This window comes from Ailuropoda melanoleuca, chromosome 10, assembly GCF_002007445.2.
Source record: "Ailuropoda melanoleuca isolate Jingjing chromosome 10, ASM200744v2, whole genome shotgun sequence".
NCBI classification, from domain to species: Eukaryota; Metazoa; Chordata; class Mammalia; order Carnivora; family Ursidae; genus Ailuropoda; species Ailuropoda melanoleuca.
The window spans coordinates 21829435-21849421 of record NC_048227.1 but is presented as its reverse complement, the minus strand read 5'-3'; the positions used below and the strand labels follow the sequence as shown (position 1 = coordinate 21849421).

The following is a 19987-nucleotide window of genomic DNA, read 5'->3' as shown; positions in this document are numbered from 1 at the left end:
AGAAGCCATCTGAGGCTTCCCCAACTTGTAGCTACTCATTGGGCCCCAAATAGACACATGGCAGTTGTTCCTTCACACCTGCACCTCACTGAAGGCCAGCCGTGGCCCAGGTATGTTTCCTCTAAGCACATTGCACAAGTATTTGCATTACAACTTAGAATAAGTTTTTTTTTTTTTTTAAAGATTTATTTATTTATTTTAGAGAGTGGGGCGGGGGGCAGAGGGAGAGTCCCAAAGAGACTCTGCCAAGCACGGAGCCCGATCCAGGGCTTAATCTCATGACCCTGAGATCACGACCTGAGTTGAAATCCAAGAGTCAGTCGCTTAACTGGCTGAGCTATCCAGGCGCCCCAACTCTAAATAAATTCTTGAGGAAGAACTGTAGCCCCCCCAGGTGCCGACAACATTCTTTTCCCATTTTTGCATCTTCTTAAAAAATTTTTATTTTTATTTATTTATTTATTTATTTTTTAAAAAAGATTTTATTTATTTATTTGACAGAGACAGAGACAGCCAGCGAGAGAGGGAACACAAGCAGGGGGAGTGGGAGAGGAAGAAGCAGGCTTCCAGCAGAGGAGCCTGATGTGGGGCTCGATCCCATAACGCCGGGATCACGCCCTGAGCCGAAGGCAGACGCTTAACCGCTATGCCACCCAGGCGCCCCCTTAAAAAATTTTTAAATGAAAAAAGGCCTGGTGGCAGGTGCATTCAGTTCTAGGCTGTAGCTGGTCTTTTATAAACAGTTCTTCTGGCGGAGCTGGTGCCTTACCTCTGTTTTCTCTTGCCCAGATTGGCCTGTGTTCAGTGACCTTGGCAACATGGCACCCCGAGACCACGACCATCTGGACAACCACCGGGTATGCTGGAGAAGGACCGGGGGAGCAGGGCGGGGAGGAATGGACTCACTCCTAGTCAGGACCAAGGCTGAATCCTCAGAGCCAGGTCTGCTCCGGGCACTGCCGGGGGGCACCGAGGAATGCAGAAAACTCTCAGCCTCCTGCCCAGGGCAGTGGTGTCCTCTGAGAGGAGCTGGCTCCATCGCCGTTCCCTGAGATGGTTAAAGAAAAGGGAATCCAAATTAGCAATAGTGCAACCTTCTGGTAAATGCCGAGCGTGCTCAGCCCTGGGCTGGTCTGGCCACGTGCCTGTGGCTAGCGGTCCTGGGGGAGGGAGCTCTCTTGGGTTTCAGAAGAGTATCTTACAGCACAGTCCGATGACAGCACAGTCCGATGTGATGCTCTCAGGCTGGATAAACAGGACAGGTTTCCAGCAGCTTCTGGCTGATCTGCGGTAGGAAGCTGAAGGCATCACATCCTCATTTATACAAACCAAATTACGGTGTCAAAATAACTCATAGGAATCTTATAAACAGACTGGGCTGAGATGTCATCCTTGCACTTGAAGCTGCAGCCTAGGATTGCTCCAAAGGTTCAAGGTCACTCTTGACTGCTTTTCAGCATTTTTGAGTGGAAGAAAAAAATAAAGAGTCGCTGACATTATGGAATTGTCACTATGGGCAGACACTGTTTTAAGAGCTTGATAGATACTCTGCTTTAAGCCCCAACAACCTATGAGGTAGATCATTTTTTATTCCTTTTGTTTTTTTTAAGATATTATTTATTTATTTGACAGAGAGAAAGCACAAGCAAGGGAAGCAGGAGAGGGAGAAGCAGGCTCCCTGATGAGCAGGGAGCCTGACCCGGGGCTTGATCCCAGGACCCTGGGATCATGACCTGAGCCAAAGGCAGACGCTTAACCGACCGACCCACCCAGGTGCCCCTTTTTATTCCTTTTTTTTTTTTTTTTTAAAGATTTTATTTATTTATTTATTTGACAGAGATAGAGACAGCCAGCGAGAGAGGGAACACAAGCAGGGGGAGTGGGAGAGGAAGAAGCAGGCTCTTTAGTGGAGGAGCCTGATGTGGGGCTCGATCCGACAATGCCGGGATCACGCCCTGAGCCGAAGGCAGACGCTAAACCGCTGTGCCACCCAGGCGCCCCCCCTTTTTATTCCTTTTATAGTAGATTTCATTCTAGACTTAGAATAAATTTTAGAATTTCAGAATAGCTCACACATTCTCATGATTGAAGAAGGAAAGGTACAAAAGATTAGTAAGGTGAAAAGCCTGTCTCCCATCTGTCCCTCAGCTGCCTGCTTCTTATCCCCGATCTCAGCAGCTGCCTGGGCAGTGCTCTCATGATCCCTGATTTAGGATGAGGACACTGAGGCACAGAAAGGTGCAGCCACTTTTGCCCACTGTCATTCAGTGATGGAACCACAGTTCAAATCCACGCCACCTGGCCTCAAACCCACCCTCTGTACTGCTGTACTTTGCTTCTTTTCTCCACCTTGGTGTGGGTATTCCCCCCATTTCTCAGATGAGGTAACGGGCGTGGAAAGGTTGGCTTCTTGCCCGGGGTCCCAGAGCGAGAAGTGCAGAGCCAGGGTATGAGCAGGCTGTCTGTTGCTTAGCTTGGGACTCAGTCCAAAGGGTGGGAGGAGGGGCCTAAGGTCGGGTAGTGGGTGGCGGAAGGGGAGGGGGGTGCAAGGAGCCAGCTACTGGAAGCTTCTGGGTATGTCCTGCTCTCCATTTCCAAAACAGCGTTTCACTCAGCACGCCACACGTTTCAGTCGAATGTCTGTAAATTACATCTCAATTTTAAAAATTGAAATATTTTTTAAAAAAGAAACCAGAATAGCCTTTCAGTTCATACAGAACAAAAGCCTTGGGGGAGGTGGAAGAGAAATCCATAGTTCTAGAAACAAGGGCAGGGCCTTTTCAGGATATGCAGCTCATCAGGGTGGTGGGATCGCTGGCCAGACCAGAGGCCAAGGATTCTTCTGTGTGTGTTTGCATGGCTCCCGTCTGCCTAGGAGAGAGAGCCATTTACGCTGGTGACACCAAACCTCTTTTTTTTTTTTTTTTTTTTAAGATTTTATTTATTTATTTGACAGAGATAGAGACAGCCAGCGAGAGAGGGAACACAAGCAGGGGGAGTGGGAGAGGAAGAAGCAGGCTCATAGCGGAGGAGCCTGATGTGGGGCTCGATCCCATAACGCCGGGATCACGCCCTGAGCCGAAGGCAGGCGCTTAGCCGCTATGCCACCCAGGCGCCCCGACACCAAACCTCTTTTAAATACATATTTAAGTAAAAGAAAATGGCTTATCTATAGACAAATAGGGAGTATGAATTCACGAAAGTGGTTTTACCTGGAGTGGGAAGGGGTTGGGGGTAGGGAAGGGTGCACAAGAGGTCTAGATTTTAGCAGTAATGTTTTCATTTCATTTAAAAATGAATGATTTGGGGTGCCTGGGTGGCTCAGTCGGTTAAGCGTCTGCCTTCAGCTCGGGTCATGATCCCAGGGTCCTGGGATCGAGCCCTGCATCGGGCTCCCTCTCTGTCTGCTCCTCCCCCAGCTCGTAATCTCTTTCTCACTCTCTCTCTCAAATAAATAAATAAAATCTTAAAAAATTTAAAAAATTAAAAATCTGGGGCGCCTGGGTGGCACAGCGGTTAAGCGTCTGCCTTCGGTTTAGGGCGTGATCCCGGCATTATGGGATCGAGCCCCACATCAGGCTCCTCCGCTATGAGCCTGCTTCTTCCTCTCCCACTCCCCCTGCTTGTGTTCCCTCTCTCGCTGGCTGTCTCTCTCTCTGTCGAATCAATAAATAAAATCTTTTAAAAAAAAAATTAAAAATCTGAAGTAACTAAGGCCTAATGTTAGGAGCTGACAAAGCCGGGTGATAGGTGCCTGGAGTTCATTTTAGTATTCTCTGTTCTTAGTGGAAAGTGGAGATACTTCTGAGTAGGATGAAGAAGGAAGCATGAAAGCATGAGCTGAATAGTGATGCAGGTGACATGCGGATATAGCCGGAACCCACCGGTGCTAGACAAATGAGTGAAGTTTTAGAGATCCTGAACTATCTAGAAGGATAAAAAAATAGGTCCTTGTTTTGGCAGAGGGCTCCATTATAGTAAATATTGCTCTCAGTGCTACACTGGTGTCTTTGGGTCATATCTTACAAACCAGCCTTTGTTTTTCTGCCTGTGGAATGAGTGAGCGGCTCTTCACAATAGCACTTCCTGTGGTCCACACTCTCGGTGGGTAACACCTCACTTCGTCCTCATCCTTGGATGTGGGTGCTGTAGGAATCCCGTGGCTAAGGAAACTGCTGCCCAGGGCCCAGCAGGCAAGTCACAAAGCTCAGACACGCCCAGTTTGCCTCTAGAGCCCAGGCTCTCTGCCACTTCTTTGTACTGCTCCCTTGTCACCCACCCAGCAAGGGCAGAGGGAAGAGAATGTTCACTGAGGTGATAGATCAAAGGAGAGAGAGCACATGGCTGGGACATCCAGAAACCACTACCACTCAGAGGACCACTGAGACCCTAGGACCATCTTCTCTCCACAGGACTCTGAAAACAGTGGAGACAGTGGATACCCCAGTGAGAAGCGGGGTGAGCTCGATGACCCAGAGCCCCGCGAACATGTAAGAAACCCCCAAGAAATGAGACCAGAGTATTTATTGCCTCATGGTCCAGGAGGATGGAAAGGTGGAGGGACACATGAGTGGGTCTTACAAACATAAGAGGTAAACAGATGCACGAGATCGTTTCAGATAAAACTAAATGCAGGGCAGAGGATAAAACAGGGTCATGGGGACCAGAAAGTTTAGTGAGGGGACAAGTGTGGTTGAAAGTGTTGGACAACTTTTACGGCAAAGCTGGAACCTCTGGTTGGTGGGTGGAGAGGATGCTGGATAATAGGTCAGAATGATGTTGGAGTAGGTGGGAGGGCCCAGCTCCACACATGGTGTTCCGGCCTCCCTGGGGAGGGCGGAGTTTCAAGGCAACCCAGCAGCGTCCTGACAAGGGTGGCTCTGGCGGTGTCTTCCGCTGAGAGGTCTTGCCGTGTGCCAGAGTTGAGTCTGAGCCTTCCCACCAGTCTTGCTGGCTGCCCTTTGGTCTCAGCTTTGTTACTGCAAGTAAGACTGTTATGGGAGCTTTGGTAAGAGGAAGGAGGTTTTCTTGGTGCTCGTCTGCCACGATCCTGTGCCTTGAGTCATTTCCATTTGTGCACACAGGGTGAGGGCAAGGCTGTGGGCACACCAGCATATCGGTCCTGCTTGTTACCCTGCATCTTCTCTGCTTGGCACACAAGAGTTCCAGTTGCCCTTCCTAGGGGACAGGCCTGTCCCTTCGGAGGAGGGTCCCCTGGAAGGAGGGTCCTGTGGGGGGAGCGGTGGCCGGGCCTGTCCCGTAGAAGGTTTCCCCTGGAGGGGAGGCAGGGATCTGTTCTTAGTAGGAAGAGCTGCTCTGTGGCTCACCACCCTCATCTTCCCTCAGGGCCATTCCAACGGTAACCGGAGGTACGAGTCAGACGAAGACAGCCTGGGCAGCTCTGGACGGGTAATGCGCCCTGAGGCATCCTTGTCATGGCTGCGTGCTTGCCTTTTCCAGCCTCTGTTTCTCCTCTCTTCCTGTCACTGCTGTCTGCCCAGGCATCTCACACACCAGCTAAAGGAAGGTTTTGCAAAGGAGCCAGTCCCCTTGGCAAATACTTTCTGATCCCTTGCCCTGGGCAGGGCACCTGTGGAGAGGAATAGAGAAGAGCAGGATAGCCTGTCCTAGGGAGGCGGGGGTTGTAAGGGCCACAGCTCATGTGTCAAAGTCATGCCCACATAACCTCATAGCATTAGTTAATTTACTTCTTGCAACCACCCAATGAGACAGGCTAATGTTATTCATTCCCATTTACGAAAGAGAAAACCGAGATCAAGCAGCTTTCGCCGGTTAGCAGGCAAGTATTACTACACGGGTCATTTATACCATGTGGTGTTGATTTACCACGTGGGACAGGGTCTCAGCATGGTGTGGAGCAGGGTGGTTCAGCCGTGGTGCGGTTGACTTTCTGGGCTGGGCCCTTCTTGGTCATGGGCGGGGGTGGGATGGTTATTGCTCACGTTCGCGCAGCTGCCTGGCTCTGTCCTGCAAGGACCTTTGGAAGACAGTGTCTTTAGCCGGGAACAAGATGTGGTTTTCAAAACCCATCCCCCAAAGCATCCTGTTGATGCACGGAGGAAAGTGGAGTGGATTTGCTGCAGGGTCTGAAGTCAGGCTTTTCTGGTGCATTGCATGGGTCACGGGCCAAGGGGGCAGCTTAGGGTCCAGCCTCGCAAGCAAAGCCTGCTTGAGAAATGAGAGCAAAACGCTTTGAACTGCTGCAGTGCGTCAGCTGGCCTTTGTGCTAGAATATCCCCACAGCGCCCATAAATTGGTAGGATTTGAGGGATTAGAAGTGGAGCCATGTTTGTCCAAGAAAATCTGACACCTTCAGGGTTTGCTCTGTGTGTCTTGCCAGCCAAGTTCGTGCAGTAGGAGCAGCCGACGGCTGGTGATGGCGCCTGCATCCCTGCCCCTCATTCCCTGACCTATAAACTCCGGGCCCCGGTCTCTCCTGCAGGTCTGCGTGGAGAAGTGGAATCTCCTCAACCCGTCCCGCCTCCACCTGCCGAGACCTTCCGCCGTGGCCCTGGAAGTGCAAAGGCTTAATGCTCTGGACCTGGACAAGAAAATCGGGAAGTCCATTCTGGGAAAGGTACCTGCGATGCCCGTCTCAGAGCCCTCTTGCCACTGACCCAGAGCCCGGCCGACGCTTCTGCTCCGGTCTTCGCTTCCTCCTGCAGGCTGCCTGGGCTTCCCGGGGGTGGAGCTGCCCAGGCAGCCGGGCCAACACCCAGGTCTGTGTGGCAGGTGCATTTGGCCATGGTGCGCTACCATGAGGGTGGGCGCTTCTGCGAGAAGGACGAGGAGTGGGACCGCGAGTCGGCTGTCTTCCACCTGGAGCACGCAGCCGACCTGGGCGAGCTGGAGGCCATCGTGGGCCTGGGGCTCATGTGCTCACAGCTGCCCCACCACATCCTGGCCGACGTCTCTCTGAAGGTGAGGGATGGCAGGGAACCAGCCACGGGGGTGCTCCCTCATCATCCTCCCCATCCTGCAGGTTTGTGTGTGCCCTAGAAACTTCCTGAACACAAGTTAGGGCCAGGTTCTTGCCTGTTAGCTGAAATTGGTGGGATTGGGTTCTGCCCCTGGAGAACGAGTACAAGGTGACAGTAGGTTTCCAGGCAGTTACGCCCGGGCGTGGTAGGAGAAGCAGAAGATACTGGGGGAGGCAGGTGGGGAGGGGCCCCGAGTGGGTGTCCCAGGGTCAAGCGAGGCTTCCTGATACCAGGTTCCAGCTGTGTCCTCAGTAGTGAGAACAGAGCCCGACACACAGTACATACTCAATGTACGGTTGCGGAACAGATGAATAAGGTGCCCTCTGAGTTAGACCCAAAAGCTGAGTGGGAGTCAGCCAGGCAGAGTGCGGGACGTGAGCCGTCCAGGCAGGGGGAACAGAGGTGACAGACAGGACGGTCAGAGCTGGAACTTTATTTGTCGCTGACCTGAGCAACTTCTTTGCTGAATCAGATAATAGTTTTAAATACTGAGAAATGGGTCTTCAGTTTCCTGTGTTAGTGTCATGATTATAGACGTGACACGTTTTTAAGTTTAACCTGCATTTTCAGTATTTTCTCCATCCCTTTGTTTTCATCAAAAAGAACAATCAAACTCTGATCTGTAGAGGGGCGCCTGGCTCAGTCGGGGGAGCACGTGACTCTTGATCTCGGGATTGTGAGTTCGAGCCTCATGTTGGTTGTAGAAATTACTTAAAAATAAAATCTTTAAGGGGTGAGCCTGGGTGGCTCAATTGGTTATGCACTTGATGAAGCAGTTAAGCATTGATTTCGGCTCAGGTCACAATCTCGGGGTTGTGGGATAGAGGCCCGAGTTGGCTCTGTACTAGGTATGGCGCCTGCTTAAGATTCCATCCCTCTCCCTCTGCCCCTCCCCCCACTCTCCCTTTCTAAAACAAAAAAAACCAATAACTAAGTATAATCTTTAAGAAAAAAAAATTCCTGATAATTTCACAGTCGGCTGTCACGAGAGTGACATACAGCAGCCTTAGGCCCATTCCCCCAGCATCCGCCTGCAAGCCTGGCACAGAGAGGACGCTCAGAGGGATCTGAGGCCTGCAGAAAGGAATCTCAGAGCCCAGAATGAGTGGTGAGGGGCCAGGACTGGGGGGCAAATCTCCTTGTGACCTCAGGCTGTTTGCACACACCACACCCTGGCAACCTTGTAAAGGGATCTGAGAGGCCATTTCAGTTTCCCCATCTGTAGGCATCCCGAAGGCCTTTCTCTGGAGGATGGACTGGCAGCTTCCACTAGCAGGAGTGTGGTGGGACAGAGCTTTGTGGTTAGGACAGGGCAGTCTAGAAGGAAGTGAGCTGTGTCCCAGCAGGCTTATGGCTTAGCAAGTAAAACGATGGGCATGTGCCCTGAAAAGCCGCTGTGCGCTCTAGAAAGCCCATCACCCACTTTCTCCAGTGACCCCCTCCTTTGGAACTTTTGTTGCTGCTGTTGTTTTTGCTAAGACATTCATTTATTCCACACATGTTTTTTGAGAGTCTCCTACACTTGGCCCTGTCCTAGGTTCCTGCTCTCATGGAGCCAACTTTTCAGGTGGGGAAGGATGTAGTACAGACCATAATTAACAAATAAGAATCTTTCCAACAGAACTAAAAATAAGTAGCCTTTATTGAGCACTTCCTGTGCCGGGCATTGTTCTGATATGCTGAGGAAAAAATACGACAGGGAATGTGACAGGGGGGCTGGACAGACCTCTCGTGTTAGGACACAGATTCTGGCTACAGGGGAGGCTGAGAAATGTAGTTTTTAGCTTTTCAGCCATGTGCTGGCAAAAACATGGTGGAGGAGAATGGATATGGCGACAACAGGTGGTCTTCTCGAAGCCCAAAGGTTGAGAAGGGCCTGGTGGGCTGATAGGAGGGTTTGGCATTTGTCTCTGAGTAAGGTAAGAAGCCGTAGAGCAGCTTTTGATAGAGTACTGTGACTTGACTGGGTCTTTAAAAGCACCTCTGTGGCCGCTGCGATGGGAAGGATCTTGGGGGAGCAGCAGGGAAGCAGGTAGGAATGGGGAGTGTTGGGAATGTAACAGGGTGCAGCCACGGTGGGAAACAGTTGGGCAGCGCTTCCAAAGGCCAAGCATAGAGTACATGTGACCCAGCGATTCCACTCCTGGGTATCTACCCAAGAGAATAAAAACACACTTCCATGTGAAAACTTGTAACAGATGTTCATAGCAGCATTATTCACAATAGCCAGAAGGTGGAAACAATCCAGACATCTACCAACTGATGAATAAAATGTCATATATCCATACAATGGAATGTTAATTGGCCATAAAAAGAACAAAGCACTGATACATTAAAACCTTTATGTTAAGTTAAAGAAGCAAGTGCTAGCAGACCACGTAATGTATGATGGCATTTGTACAGAGTGTCCAGAATAGAGAGATTTCTAGAGACAGAATGTAGGCTAGTGGTTACTTAGGGCTGGGTGGGATGGGGCATTTGGGAGGCGATGGTGGAGGACTATGGTGTTCTGGTTTCTTCTTGGGCTGATGAAAATATTCTGAAATTGATAATGGTGATAGTTGCACATTCTGTGAATATACTAAAACCCACTGAATTGTGTGCTCTAAATGGATGAATTGTACAGTATGTGAATTACATCTTAATAAAAGAAAATGTTAAAAAATAAGTACATAAAAATAAGAACTTTTTAAATAATGGAAGCGGGGAGCCCTACTGGAGGCAGGAGACGATGTGGCTCTTGGAGGAACTGGAGCAAATGGAGTACAGTGAGCAAGGGTGGGCTAAGCTGGGGTGCCTGGGTGGCTCAGTTGGTTAAACGCCTGCTTTCGGCTCAGATTCATGATTTCGGGGTCCAGGGATCGAGTCCCGTATCGGGCTCCCTGCTGAGCAGGGAACTTGCTTCTTGCTTTCTCTCTCTCTCTCTCTCAAAATAAATAAAATCTTTAAAAAAAAAAAGTGGACTAAGCTTCCATTTCTCCCTGCCTCATCTCTGTCTCTCTCCCCCTCTTTGGTTTGTATTGACAGGATTCAGAAGAGAATAAAACCAAAGGATTTGAATACTTACTGAAGGCAGCTGAAGCTGGCGACAGACAGTCCATGATCCTGGTGGCTCGGGCTTTTGACACGGGCCAGAACCTCAGCCCAGACAGGTACTGTGGCTGTCACTCAGGTAGAGCTGGTGGGATGTTGGGCTGCAGGTGGGCGTTTCCCCTCAGTAGCAGCACGGACCCGGGTTCCCCAGTCCCAGTCTCCTACTGTGGACGAGATATTTCACCTCCCTGATCTCAGTCTCTTCATGGTGTGAAATGGGAATAATTAAAGAACCTGTATCCCAGGGTGGTTGTGTGAGGGTTAATTGAGATGATGCCTGTAATTCTCATTGTGCCTGGCAGATTCAGCGTGAGATAAATGATGGACCTCTTAGCCATTATGTAAAAAGATTTGCTTTCGATCCAGAGTGGTTGTCCTTAGATGATAGGATTAAGGGTGATTTAATTTCCTCTTTCTACTTTTATTTATTGTTTTTTTAAAGAACACTTTTATTTATTTTTATTTTTATTTTTTTGAGAGAGAGAGAGTGGGGGAGGGGCAGAAGGAGAAGAGGAGAGAGAATCTCAGACTCCCCGATGAGCATGGAGCCCAACACAGGGCTCGATCCCACAACCCTGAGATCGTGACCTGAGCCGAAATCAAAAGTGGTAGTTTAAACGACTGAGCCACGCAGGCGCCCCTCTACTTTTATTTTTATTGTTTCTCACTTCAGAAAGGGAGAGGAGGGAGGGGAGCGAGCTCCAATGGTGGCTCAGGCCTGGTGTGAGTTTCCAGAGTGGCTCTGAGCCTCCTGGAGGCCACGACTCTGCAGGTGCCGGCACTTTTCTAGCTGTCTCCTTGGGCTCAGGGGCCAGGACTGCTTTCTGCAGTGGGAAGAAGAGAGGGTAGCCCAGCTTCACCTCATTTTCTTGGCTTAGCCAGTGGGACGTCCCAGAGGTCCCAGCAGTGGAGACTGTTTGGTGGAATGAAACTGGTCATGGGACCCATGGCTCAGCCCTGTGGCCCCCACTGGATCACAGCTACTCCTGCTGTCCTCAGGAGCCCCTGGCTCCCTGGACGGGAGCAGATGGGCACGTTTATTGTTTATACCTACAGGGTTGGAGCAGCCTGGACCTTCCCCTCTCTTTGGGCCAAGGTCTCATCTCCCTTCCCTGGGTTTAGGGAACATCAGGACTGTGGCTGTGTCATATCCAGCTCTCAGTGTCTAAAATGTCTCGCTACGTGACATCCTTCTGTTCTGCATATCATGCAGCCCAAAAACGGATCAGATATCTGCTGTGTGACAATAATGCCCCCTTCTATTTGGACCGTACCTTCATATCTGTGATTATATCTCATTGAGAGCAAGAATCGGGTCTCCTTGCATCTCTCTAATCCCAGCGCTTATCGTGGGGCCTGGCTTAGTAGTCGAATGAATGAACCAACACTTCTCCCTGACGCAGACAGGGCAGGTCTTTTAGCCCCGTTACGTGGATGACTCGACTAGTTCTGAGAAGTGAGGGGACTTGCCCGTGGTCAGATAGCTAGCAAGTGACAGGCCCAAATCTTGGGTCTTCTCCCCTTTTCTCCAGTGTACTATGCATCGGCCTGCTCCTCAGTGGACTGGCCTGGAGAGGAGGTGAACCAAAACAACATGACGTGATTATGTCAGGTCAAATGCCAACATGTGTGACGCCCATTGATTGCCATGGGGGAGCCCAGCATGGGTGGGAGGGCCTGGAGCTAGACATGGAAGATTTGTCTCTGGGGTCTTTAGGAAGTCTTTGCTCTCGTATGTTTCTCCTTATGCCTTTTGTTTACTTTTTACTTGGGATGATAGCGTTTTTATTTTTGATTGGTTAAGAATTTTTCTTTCAAATTTATTTATTTGTTTGTTTATTTATTTATTTATTTATTTATTTATGAGAATGAGAGAGAGCACAAGCAGGGGGAGCAGCAGAGGGAGAGAGAGAAGCAGACTTCCCACTGAGCAGGGAGCCCGATGTGGGGCTCGATCCCAGGACCCGGAAATCATGACCCGGAGCTGAAAGCAGACGCTTAACCGACTCAGCCACCCAGGCGCCCCTGTTAAGAATTTTTTAATATTAAGGCTATCAACTCCTAGGCATATGCTTCTCTTTTAAAAAAAAAAAAAATGCTTTTCGGGGATGGCTGCCATTACTCTGGGGGGGAGGGGGAGCATATATTCCACTCGATGACCATTGTACTGGGTTTGGGGCAACTGGTTTCTAATATTCGTGTAGTTAAATCTATCACAATTTTCTTTTATAGCTTCTGCTATAGTCATTTTCTTATTCTTCTTCCTCATTCCAAGCAGTTCCAGCCTCTTCCATTCAGGGAGCGTTAATTAAGGGCCAGCTCTGGGTAAGGCAGGGCCCCATGTAGGCCCAAATTTGCATTTATGTGGTTTCAACCTTCTCAGAAGTTACCACTTAACACGGGGAGAAAAAGTCACTGGAAATTCCGAGGCAGGGTGGGCACCCTGACCACTGGGTGTAGAGTCGGGTGGGGGTGGGCAGGGAGAGATTAGGCCCTTTCTCCTGTTTCCATGTAATGTGTTTGAGGCAGGTCTGCTTTGCCCTTCTAGATTGGGGAGGGTGAAAGCTGAAATGAGTGAGATCGTGTAGTTTAGTGGCTTCCAGTCCACTGTTAAAACCCTACTTTGTCAGGTATGTCACCGATAATTTTCAAATTATTTGCCCTTTCTATGAAATAAAATGGAATCAGTGTCATCTCCCGAATCCCATCCCAGCCAGCCACATGTTCACATTTCTTCCTTCAGACATTGAGGGAGGCTGAGCTATTTGCCAGGCCCTGGGAATGCCGCAGTGGACAAAACAAAGTTCCAGGCTTCTCGGAGCTTATGTTCTAGCCAGGGGAAACCATGATACGCAAGTGAATAAGTAAACGGGAATTACAGATTGAGGTGATTGTGGGAAATGGGGTGTTTGGGGATGGTGCCTCCTATGAGCTGAGGTTGGGGGGATGAGGAGTCAGGTATGGAAGGACAAAGAATGAATGTTCCAAGCAGAGGGAGCAGCAGGTGCGAAGGCCCAGGGGCAGACAGGGTCTAGCATGTTCAGGGAAGAGAAAAGGGCCCAGCCAGTTCGGCGTGGAAGGAGATAAATGAGAGTGTAGACAGGTGGAGCCAGGTCAGGTAGGGCCTCAGAGGAGAGGCCAGCAAATCATGGGAGCTGTGGCTCTTGGAACATTTCACAAGACCCATAGACTTTCTTATCTGCATTTCTCTTTGCTCTTTCCTGATGTGCTATAAATAGTACTCACATGCTTAGTACACTCCAAGAAAAAGCTCTCTGCCCTGTTTGCTCTTTATTTCATGTTGTTCAGATTTGCATGGAACCTGTGTCTGCCCTCGGTGGCTTGGCTGTTCCTGTGCTGTAGTAGGGAGAAAGAGTTGACGGTAAAGGGGCAGAGCCAGAGAGAGAAGCCCACTGTTCTGGGGAGAGCCCTGTGTTGTGCTGGAGGAGAGCCAGAGCTGGCCAGCACAGGCAGAGGATAAGATGGGGCCGAGGGACTGCTGTTAGCTCGGGTGGTTCTGGAGGCCCTGGCAAAGGGTTCCCCACCCACCTCTTTTCCTGCTTGAGTCATAGGGCAGATTGGCTGGTGTCCCAGCCACTGCTAATGCTAGCCCATAGTGTGATTTTGTACGAACTAAAAAAAATGCCCCTCAAGATACTGTATATCATCTGTTGGAAAATTGTGTAATATACCAATCTTGCTAGGGAAAGCTACCTGACAGATGTCTTCATACGTAAATGTACAATGTGAATGACACCCCTTAGATGTGGTAGCATTGGGTACTGTGGGTCATGAATCATAGGTGGTGGCCCCACTGGGATCCCTAACTTGTCCCTCCTGCTGATGGGCCTCCTCCCTCCTGCCTGTTTCCTTGGTAACTTCTGACTTTTCCCTTGTATGCCCTGGAAGGTCCCAAGACTGGCCAGAGGCTCTGCACTGGTACAACACTGCCCTGGAGATGACAGACTGTGACGAGGGTGGTGAGTATGACGGGATGCAGGATGAGCCTCGGTACACGCTGCTGGCCAGGGAGGCCGAGATGCTGTTCACCGGTGGCTGCGGACTGGAGAAGGACCCACAGAGATCAGGTAGGGCCTGATGAACCAGCCCCTGCTTGGGGACAGGGCTGGGCCAGGAGGGCCATAGTGCCTGTCTCAGTGGGAATTACAGCAAGACACAAGACCAAGTCTCTTCATTCATTGGAGAGGAGAAAGATTCCTACTGGCCCTGTGTGCCGGGCTGGATGCCCACGTGGTGCTGGTTTAGGAGGGGGCTTTATGGAGCTGGTATGCAGATGAACATTTTTATTTTAATGGTTACATATTAGGAGTTTGGTATTTCTACAGTTTTAAAAATTGAACTGACATTTTCATTACATAAAATTCACCGTTTTTAAGTGTATGGTTCTGTGGCTTTTAATATATTTATCATGTCGTGCAACCATCACCACTATCTAATTTCAGAACATTTCCATCACCTTTTAGCGGTGACTCCCCATTTCTTCCCTCTGTCCCTGGCAACCACCAACTTACTGCCTGTCTGTATGGATTTACCTGTTCTAGATGTTTCATATAAATGGAATCATACAATATGTGGCCTTTTGTATCTGGCTTCCTTCACTTAGCACCATGTTTTCAGGGTTCATCCATGTTGTAACATGTATCAGTATGTCATTCCTTTTCATTACCAAACAATATTCCATCCTGTAAATACACCACATTATCCATTCATCAGTTGACCTGCATGTTACATATATTTTTTTCTGTTACATATGAAACATACTGGACTCCTGATTTCGTAGGATGACCCTAAATTTAAAAGTTTAAAAGTGTTTTTAAGGTGGTATTAAAAAAAAAAAAAAACCTAAGCAAATAATAATGCAATTCTGGAATTCCTTATTTGAAATTTCTAAATCCAAAAAAACTCTGAAAACCAAGCATTTTTGTACACGTTGCACAGATTTCCTTGGAAGCAAAACTCTCTAGAACTGACACGTGGCTGTTAATAATCTTTATTTCTTCCCCTTTCATGCATTCCTCCCAATTAGTCTTGTAAAAATCCTCAGCCCGATTCTCATTGGCTCAAATGGAATCCCCCCACCCACCCCTAAACCAATCACTGAGCCCATTGAGATGGCTTACTCTGATTGGCTGTTCCTATGTCTGGATGTCTGGCTATTTGGAAGTCCCTATGGCCAAGTGGGAGTGGGGAGAGTGCTTTGATTGGCCAGGCTTGAATCACGTGCCCACTCAGGTTCCACGGGGCGGGGGTAAGGGGATAAGGAGTAGCTCAGGGTGGCTGTTTCCAGGAAGGGATCCGGGACACGGGGCTGGCAAAAACGACAGGTGGTTCACCTCTTTGTGCCCCACTTTGCTCTTCTTCAGGCGATTTGTACACACAGGCAGCCGAGGCAGCGATGGAAGCCATGAAGGGCCGGCTGGCCAACCAGTACTATGAGAAGGCGGAGGAGGCCTGGGCGCAGATGGAGGAATAGCTTGCCAGGAAAACACTAACGGCCGGTCCCAAGCAAAAAGGCTAAGACCGGGAGGGGAAAGACTTATTGACTTCTTTAGAGGTTTTTTGGCGGGAAGGGGCAAGTATTTTTACTGTGTTGTAAATCAACTTTTGTATTTCGTTTTTTGACTCTTGAAAATGTCTTTGCTATTGGCGAAGACGCTGCAGCTGTCCCTTAGGGCAGTATCTTGGGGAGTGGGGATTGAAAAAGCAGTCCAATGAACCAGCGTATTGTTTTGAGATTTGGGGGGGGGTGGTCATGAGATATAAGAAAGCGCTTTTCTGCCATGAATTAGAAAAATAGGGCTTTGGGCTTTTCTCGCCAGCTTTTTCAGGCTCTACTGAAATGAAATCTCAGGCCCACAGAACTTGTTTCCTGAATCATAATGGGAAAGGTAGAGCTGCAAATTAATTTTCCTTGGGGTGTGTATTATCATGACTTAGTGCAAAGCCATACTTCTGAGAGCATTTGGAAGCATGCATAGCATCGTTCTGTGGATGTGAGATTGCACAGTACCCAAGCCCCCTCCGTTCTTGGCAAAGGCCCACACGCTAACAGTTTGCTAATCTTGTAGTTTAATTTCCTTCCCAAATGAAACTGATTTTCTGGAATACAGCCAAATTCCGTTTTTTTAGCATGCTTTCTGCGGTGGGCTTTAGAAAACAGATTTGATTTTTTCGTATGCACACATTTACTACCTCTAACTTAGTCAGCTAGTGTGGAAGTGGGTGCGCCTCAAACCTTTTACATGTAAGAACCGAAATTTGGAATTGGAGCCTTTCCTCCAAGCAGACACATACTTCGCATCTCAGTGGCAGCATCCACAGTGTACCTGAAGTACTTTGTACAGTGTTCCTCTGTGTTTTCTTAGCATCTGACGTTCGTATGTAGGCTCTGTTCCCCAACCCCTGTCCTTGCCATTTTCTGCTTGAAGCTGGGCTGATTTTCTTGTAAATTGCAGCAGTACGATTTCAGCAGCGGCCCCTTGAGATTTATCTGAGATGTTTGAGGATGAGAGGGCAAGAACTATAAACACTTAACTAATTCCAGTAGTTTCCCCAGGGCCAGGCTGTGGCTCTGCATTTCATGAGCTTTCCCCTTAAAAGGAGTAAGATTTAATACCAGTATGATTTCAGCCGGTGTGTCAAGGCAAAGAACACACACTGCTTTGATCAAGCCCAAGTGCTAAAGCAGCCGCTCTTTCTGTGTTAAAAAGTGAAAACCAAACAAAAAAAAAACAGAATGTGGCATAGAAACCCTTCTTATCTGTCCATTAAAACAGCTCTTTCAGCACAATACTGTTAAGTGCTTTGGAGTCCTGAACCTGGGCCAGCATTTGAACCTTTGGTTCCAAAGTTCAGGGTGTGCACAGGTGGAAAAAATCAAGCCGACTCAGAGATGCCCTTGGAAAAAATCCTCTAGACCACCTGTAAGTTACAGTATCCCTCATTTTTGCGTATGGATTCACCACAACCCGCTTCCTTTACAGGTTGGGACAGATCACCTATTTGCAGCCAGTCAAGAAAGTTGGCTTGCTTTAGGTTTTTCATCCATGTGTTTTAAACCCGTGTATATAGTTAAATTGCATATGGTAAACATACATGAGAAGCAGCTTGATTGTAACTTATCTCTTACTCTGGTAAAAGGCCAAATAGTAAATATCGTAGGCTTTGTAGGTCATAGGGTCTCTGTTGTAACTACTCAGCCCTGCTGTTGGGAAGAAACACCAAGGAGCAGTACCTATATGAATGAGCTTGGCTGATGTTCCAATAAAACTTTATTTACCAGAGCAGCCTGCCTAAGCAGTAGTTTGCCGACTCCAGCTCCAGTCCTTGACTAAGAGTCACTACAGTGTGCTCTGAAGCCAGAAGCTGTCTCAGTGTTTCAGCTTTCAGTGCTCAAAAACACAGTGCCTTGGCAGAGTGAGCACGCGATAAATGGTAAACGTGTGAGCAAATGGAGAGCCAGCCCTAGTCACAGCACCTAATCCGAGGCGCTGAGTCTTCCAACCAGTTAACAATTTGTTGTCTGAGTTGGCTTGTGATGTCACTCCTCCAGTTGCAACCCACCCACCTCCATGGCCTTAACTCAGCCACCTTGTCTTCCAGGAGGCTGGGATGGCCTGGATAGATAGCTAAGCAAATGCTTATTCAGGACCAGTGAGAGTCAAGTGATCTGCAAGAGGCCGAGATCCTTCTGAGCCAGTAGGAAAACTTATCCCATCTTCAAAACCTAGTTTTGTGCCTGCTAAAGCTGGTTAGGGCATCTTTTTTTTTCCCCCCATAGATTCTGGGCATGCAAAAACAAAAGACAACCCCAGGACATTCCAGCCCAGTTGGGAAGACATCAGAGACCATCATCAAGGGCAGGTGAAGGTTCAGGAGAACAGTCTGGGATATAGTCCCATATCTTCCATCATAGATGGAGAAACGAAGGTTTTGAAAGATAGACTCTCACAGTGACCCTGCTGGTTAGCAGCTAGCTGTAGCTAGGATTTGAAAGGTGCTGTTATTTAGAGGATCCCGGGAATAAAATTTAAAATAAGACTAGAGTGTAATGTTCTCTCGGGTTTGCTCTAGGTTTTTTGTTTTTTTAAGCAGACTTTATGGATGTAAGAAGGAAAAAAAAAAAAAAATCCCAAACCACAGGGCATCTGAATATCCCTTCCCCTGAGGCACTGTGGGAATTCATCATCAAATGCAAACTTGGGGAACCAAGCCAGGTAAAGTGTCCTCGTTGCTGTCTTAGTGACTTCCTTTCATCCCAGCACATTTTTCTGCCCTACTGGACATGATTTACAAATCGACACGTTTACAAAGGTATGTGCAGCTTGTGTGGGGGAAAAGAGACAAAATATGGATATTCTCTGCATGGATTTGTGCCTGTTAACTCCTGTTTCTAGTCTCAAGGTAACCGTTTAACCTAGACAAGGTGGACTCTGGGTGGGACCCAGAGAAGTGGCCTGTGTTATATGTTTATTTTTGCATATGTATTCAGTTCATGTTGTCTTTTCAAATAAAGTGGTTTCTTTGTTTCCGGTCTCAAATTCAAATGCCTCCTAGTAACAAGGGACAGAGTGGCTCCCCAGGTGAAGCAGCTGTCTGGGAACCCAGGCTCCATCTGAAAGGAGCAGCTGCGATAGAGCTCCAAGTGATTGTCACCATGAGAAGTGTGTGGGCGCCATGTCGCCCTGTTTTCCAATCTCTGAAGAGCTGCTGAAATTGGATTTGTTAATGCAAGGTCTCCTGATTTTTAATATTTCCAATAAATTGTAATTTAAAAAAAAATTTTTGTCTACATTTGGCCCTGTGCTGTCCTTTTGCTTTAAAGTATGTGAACCTCTTTTTTTCTCCCCTGATTCTTCTCATCCATAAAACAGAAAGAATAATCTTTATACTTTGAAGTTGTCATCCGCCTCAAAGAAGATAATGCACGTTAAAGATGTTTTGTGATCCAGAACTTAAGAAAATCTTGGTCACCGGTATGATCGTTTGGTTTCAAACTAATGCTTTTTCAACTTAAAGAAATTTGAACTTACGCATAGTACACTGAAGTCACATATTTAGGTCCGTTGGCTTCCTGAGGCCCCACTAAAATGACAGGGAAGAGATTTTCCTAGTGACATAAGCCCATGAGGCTGGAAAGCAGGGGATTATAATTAGCACTGAGAACCCCGCCGCCCCCAGAGGCTGAGGCATTGGCACCAGGAACTTCTGGAAGGAGAGGGGGAAATGAAATGGGGCTAAAAACACAGGGTCAGTTGAAAGACTTAAAGGATCAGACCGCTTAGACCTGCTCACCTGCCCTGTGTAGCGAGGCCAGGCACAGTAAAGTCTGACTGCTCTACAGAAAAGAGGGTTAAGGGGAAGTTTCCATATTGGCTGTAAAGGCTTCACCAGCTGTCTTTTCCTCCTTTGCTGCCAGGCATTGGCAACCCGACTTTGACCCTCCTGGCAGAAGGCAGACAACTAGAGAAAGCCCTAGGGAATCTGAGATGAACTACTTAAAAGGTCCTTCCTCCTAAGGAAACTGACTGGAGGGAGCACCTCACCGGAAAGACCTCAAGCCACCAAACCCCACATCCACAGGAATTCCCACACCTTTTAGAGGCCCATTTTTAAAAACTTGAATAGCCAGCCAAAGATCCCTGTGTAAGGACTCGAAAGCATTTCACACAAAAGACGCCAGAACCAATCAACAGAAGAGACCATCTTGGAGCAAACGAAATGCCAGGAGGAGGATACCTTAAGAAACAAAAAGCTATGGTTAATTTACTTAGCTAAGATATTGCACGGGTGGGGTGCCTGGGTGGCGCAGTGGGTTAGGCGTCTAACTCCGGTTTCAGCTCGTCATGATTTCAGAGTTCTGGGGTCGAGCC

At 48.4% G+C, this 19987-nt stretch overlaps 1 protein-coding gene across 1 annotated transcript in view; it reads left to right on the top strand.

Moving 5' to 3' along the window:
* Nucleotides 1-18655, top strand: part of EEF2K (eukaryotic elongation factor 2 kinase) — a 67758-nt gene extending 49103 nt beyond the window's left edge. Inside the window, exons 11-18 of the mRNA XM_002926050.4 lie at nt 790-857; nt 4413-4490; nt 5347-5409; nt 6464-6598; nt 6754-6942; nt 10029-10153; nt 14004-14182; nt 15479-18655. Of these exons, the coding sequence (XP_002926096.1) occupies nt 790-857; nt 4413-4490; nt 5347-5409; nt 6464-6598; nt 6754-6942; nt 10029-10153; nt 14004-14182; nt 15479-15588 (947 nt within the window). The 3' untranslated portion in view covers nt 15589-18655. The remainder of the gene's footprint in view (nt 1-789; nt 858-4412; nt 4491-5346; nt 5410-6463; nt 6599-6753; nt 6943-10028; nt 10154-14003; nt 14183-15478) is intronic.
* The last annotated feature ends 1332 nt before the right edge of the window (nt 18656-19987 follow it).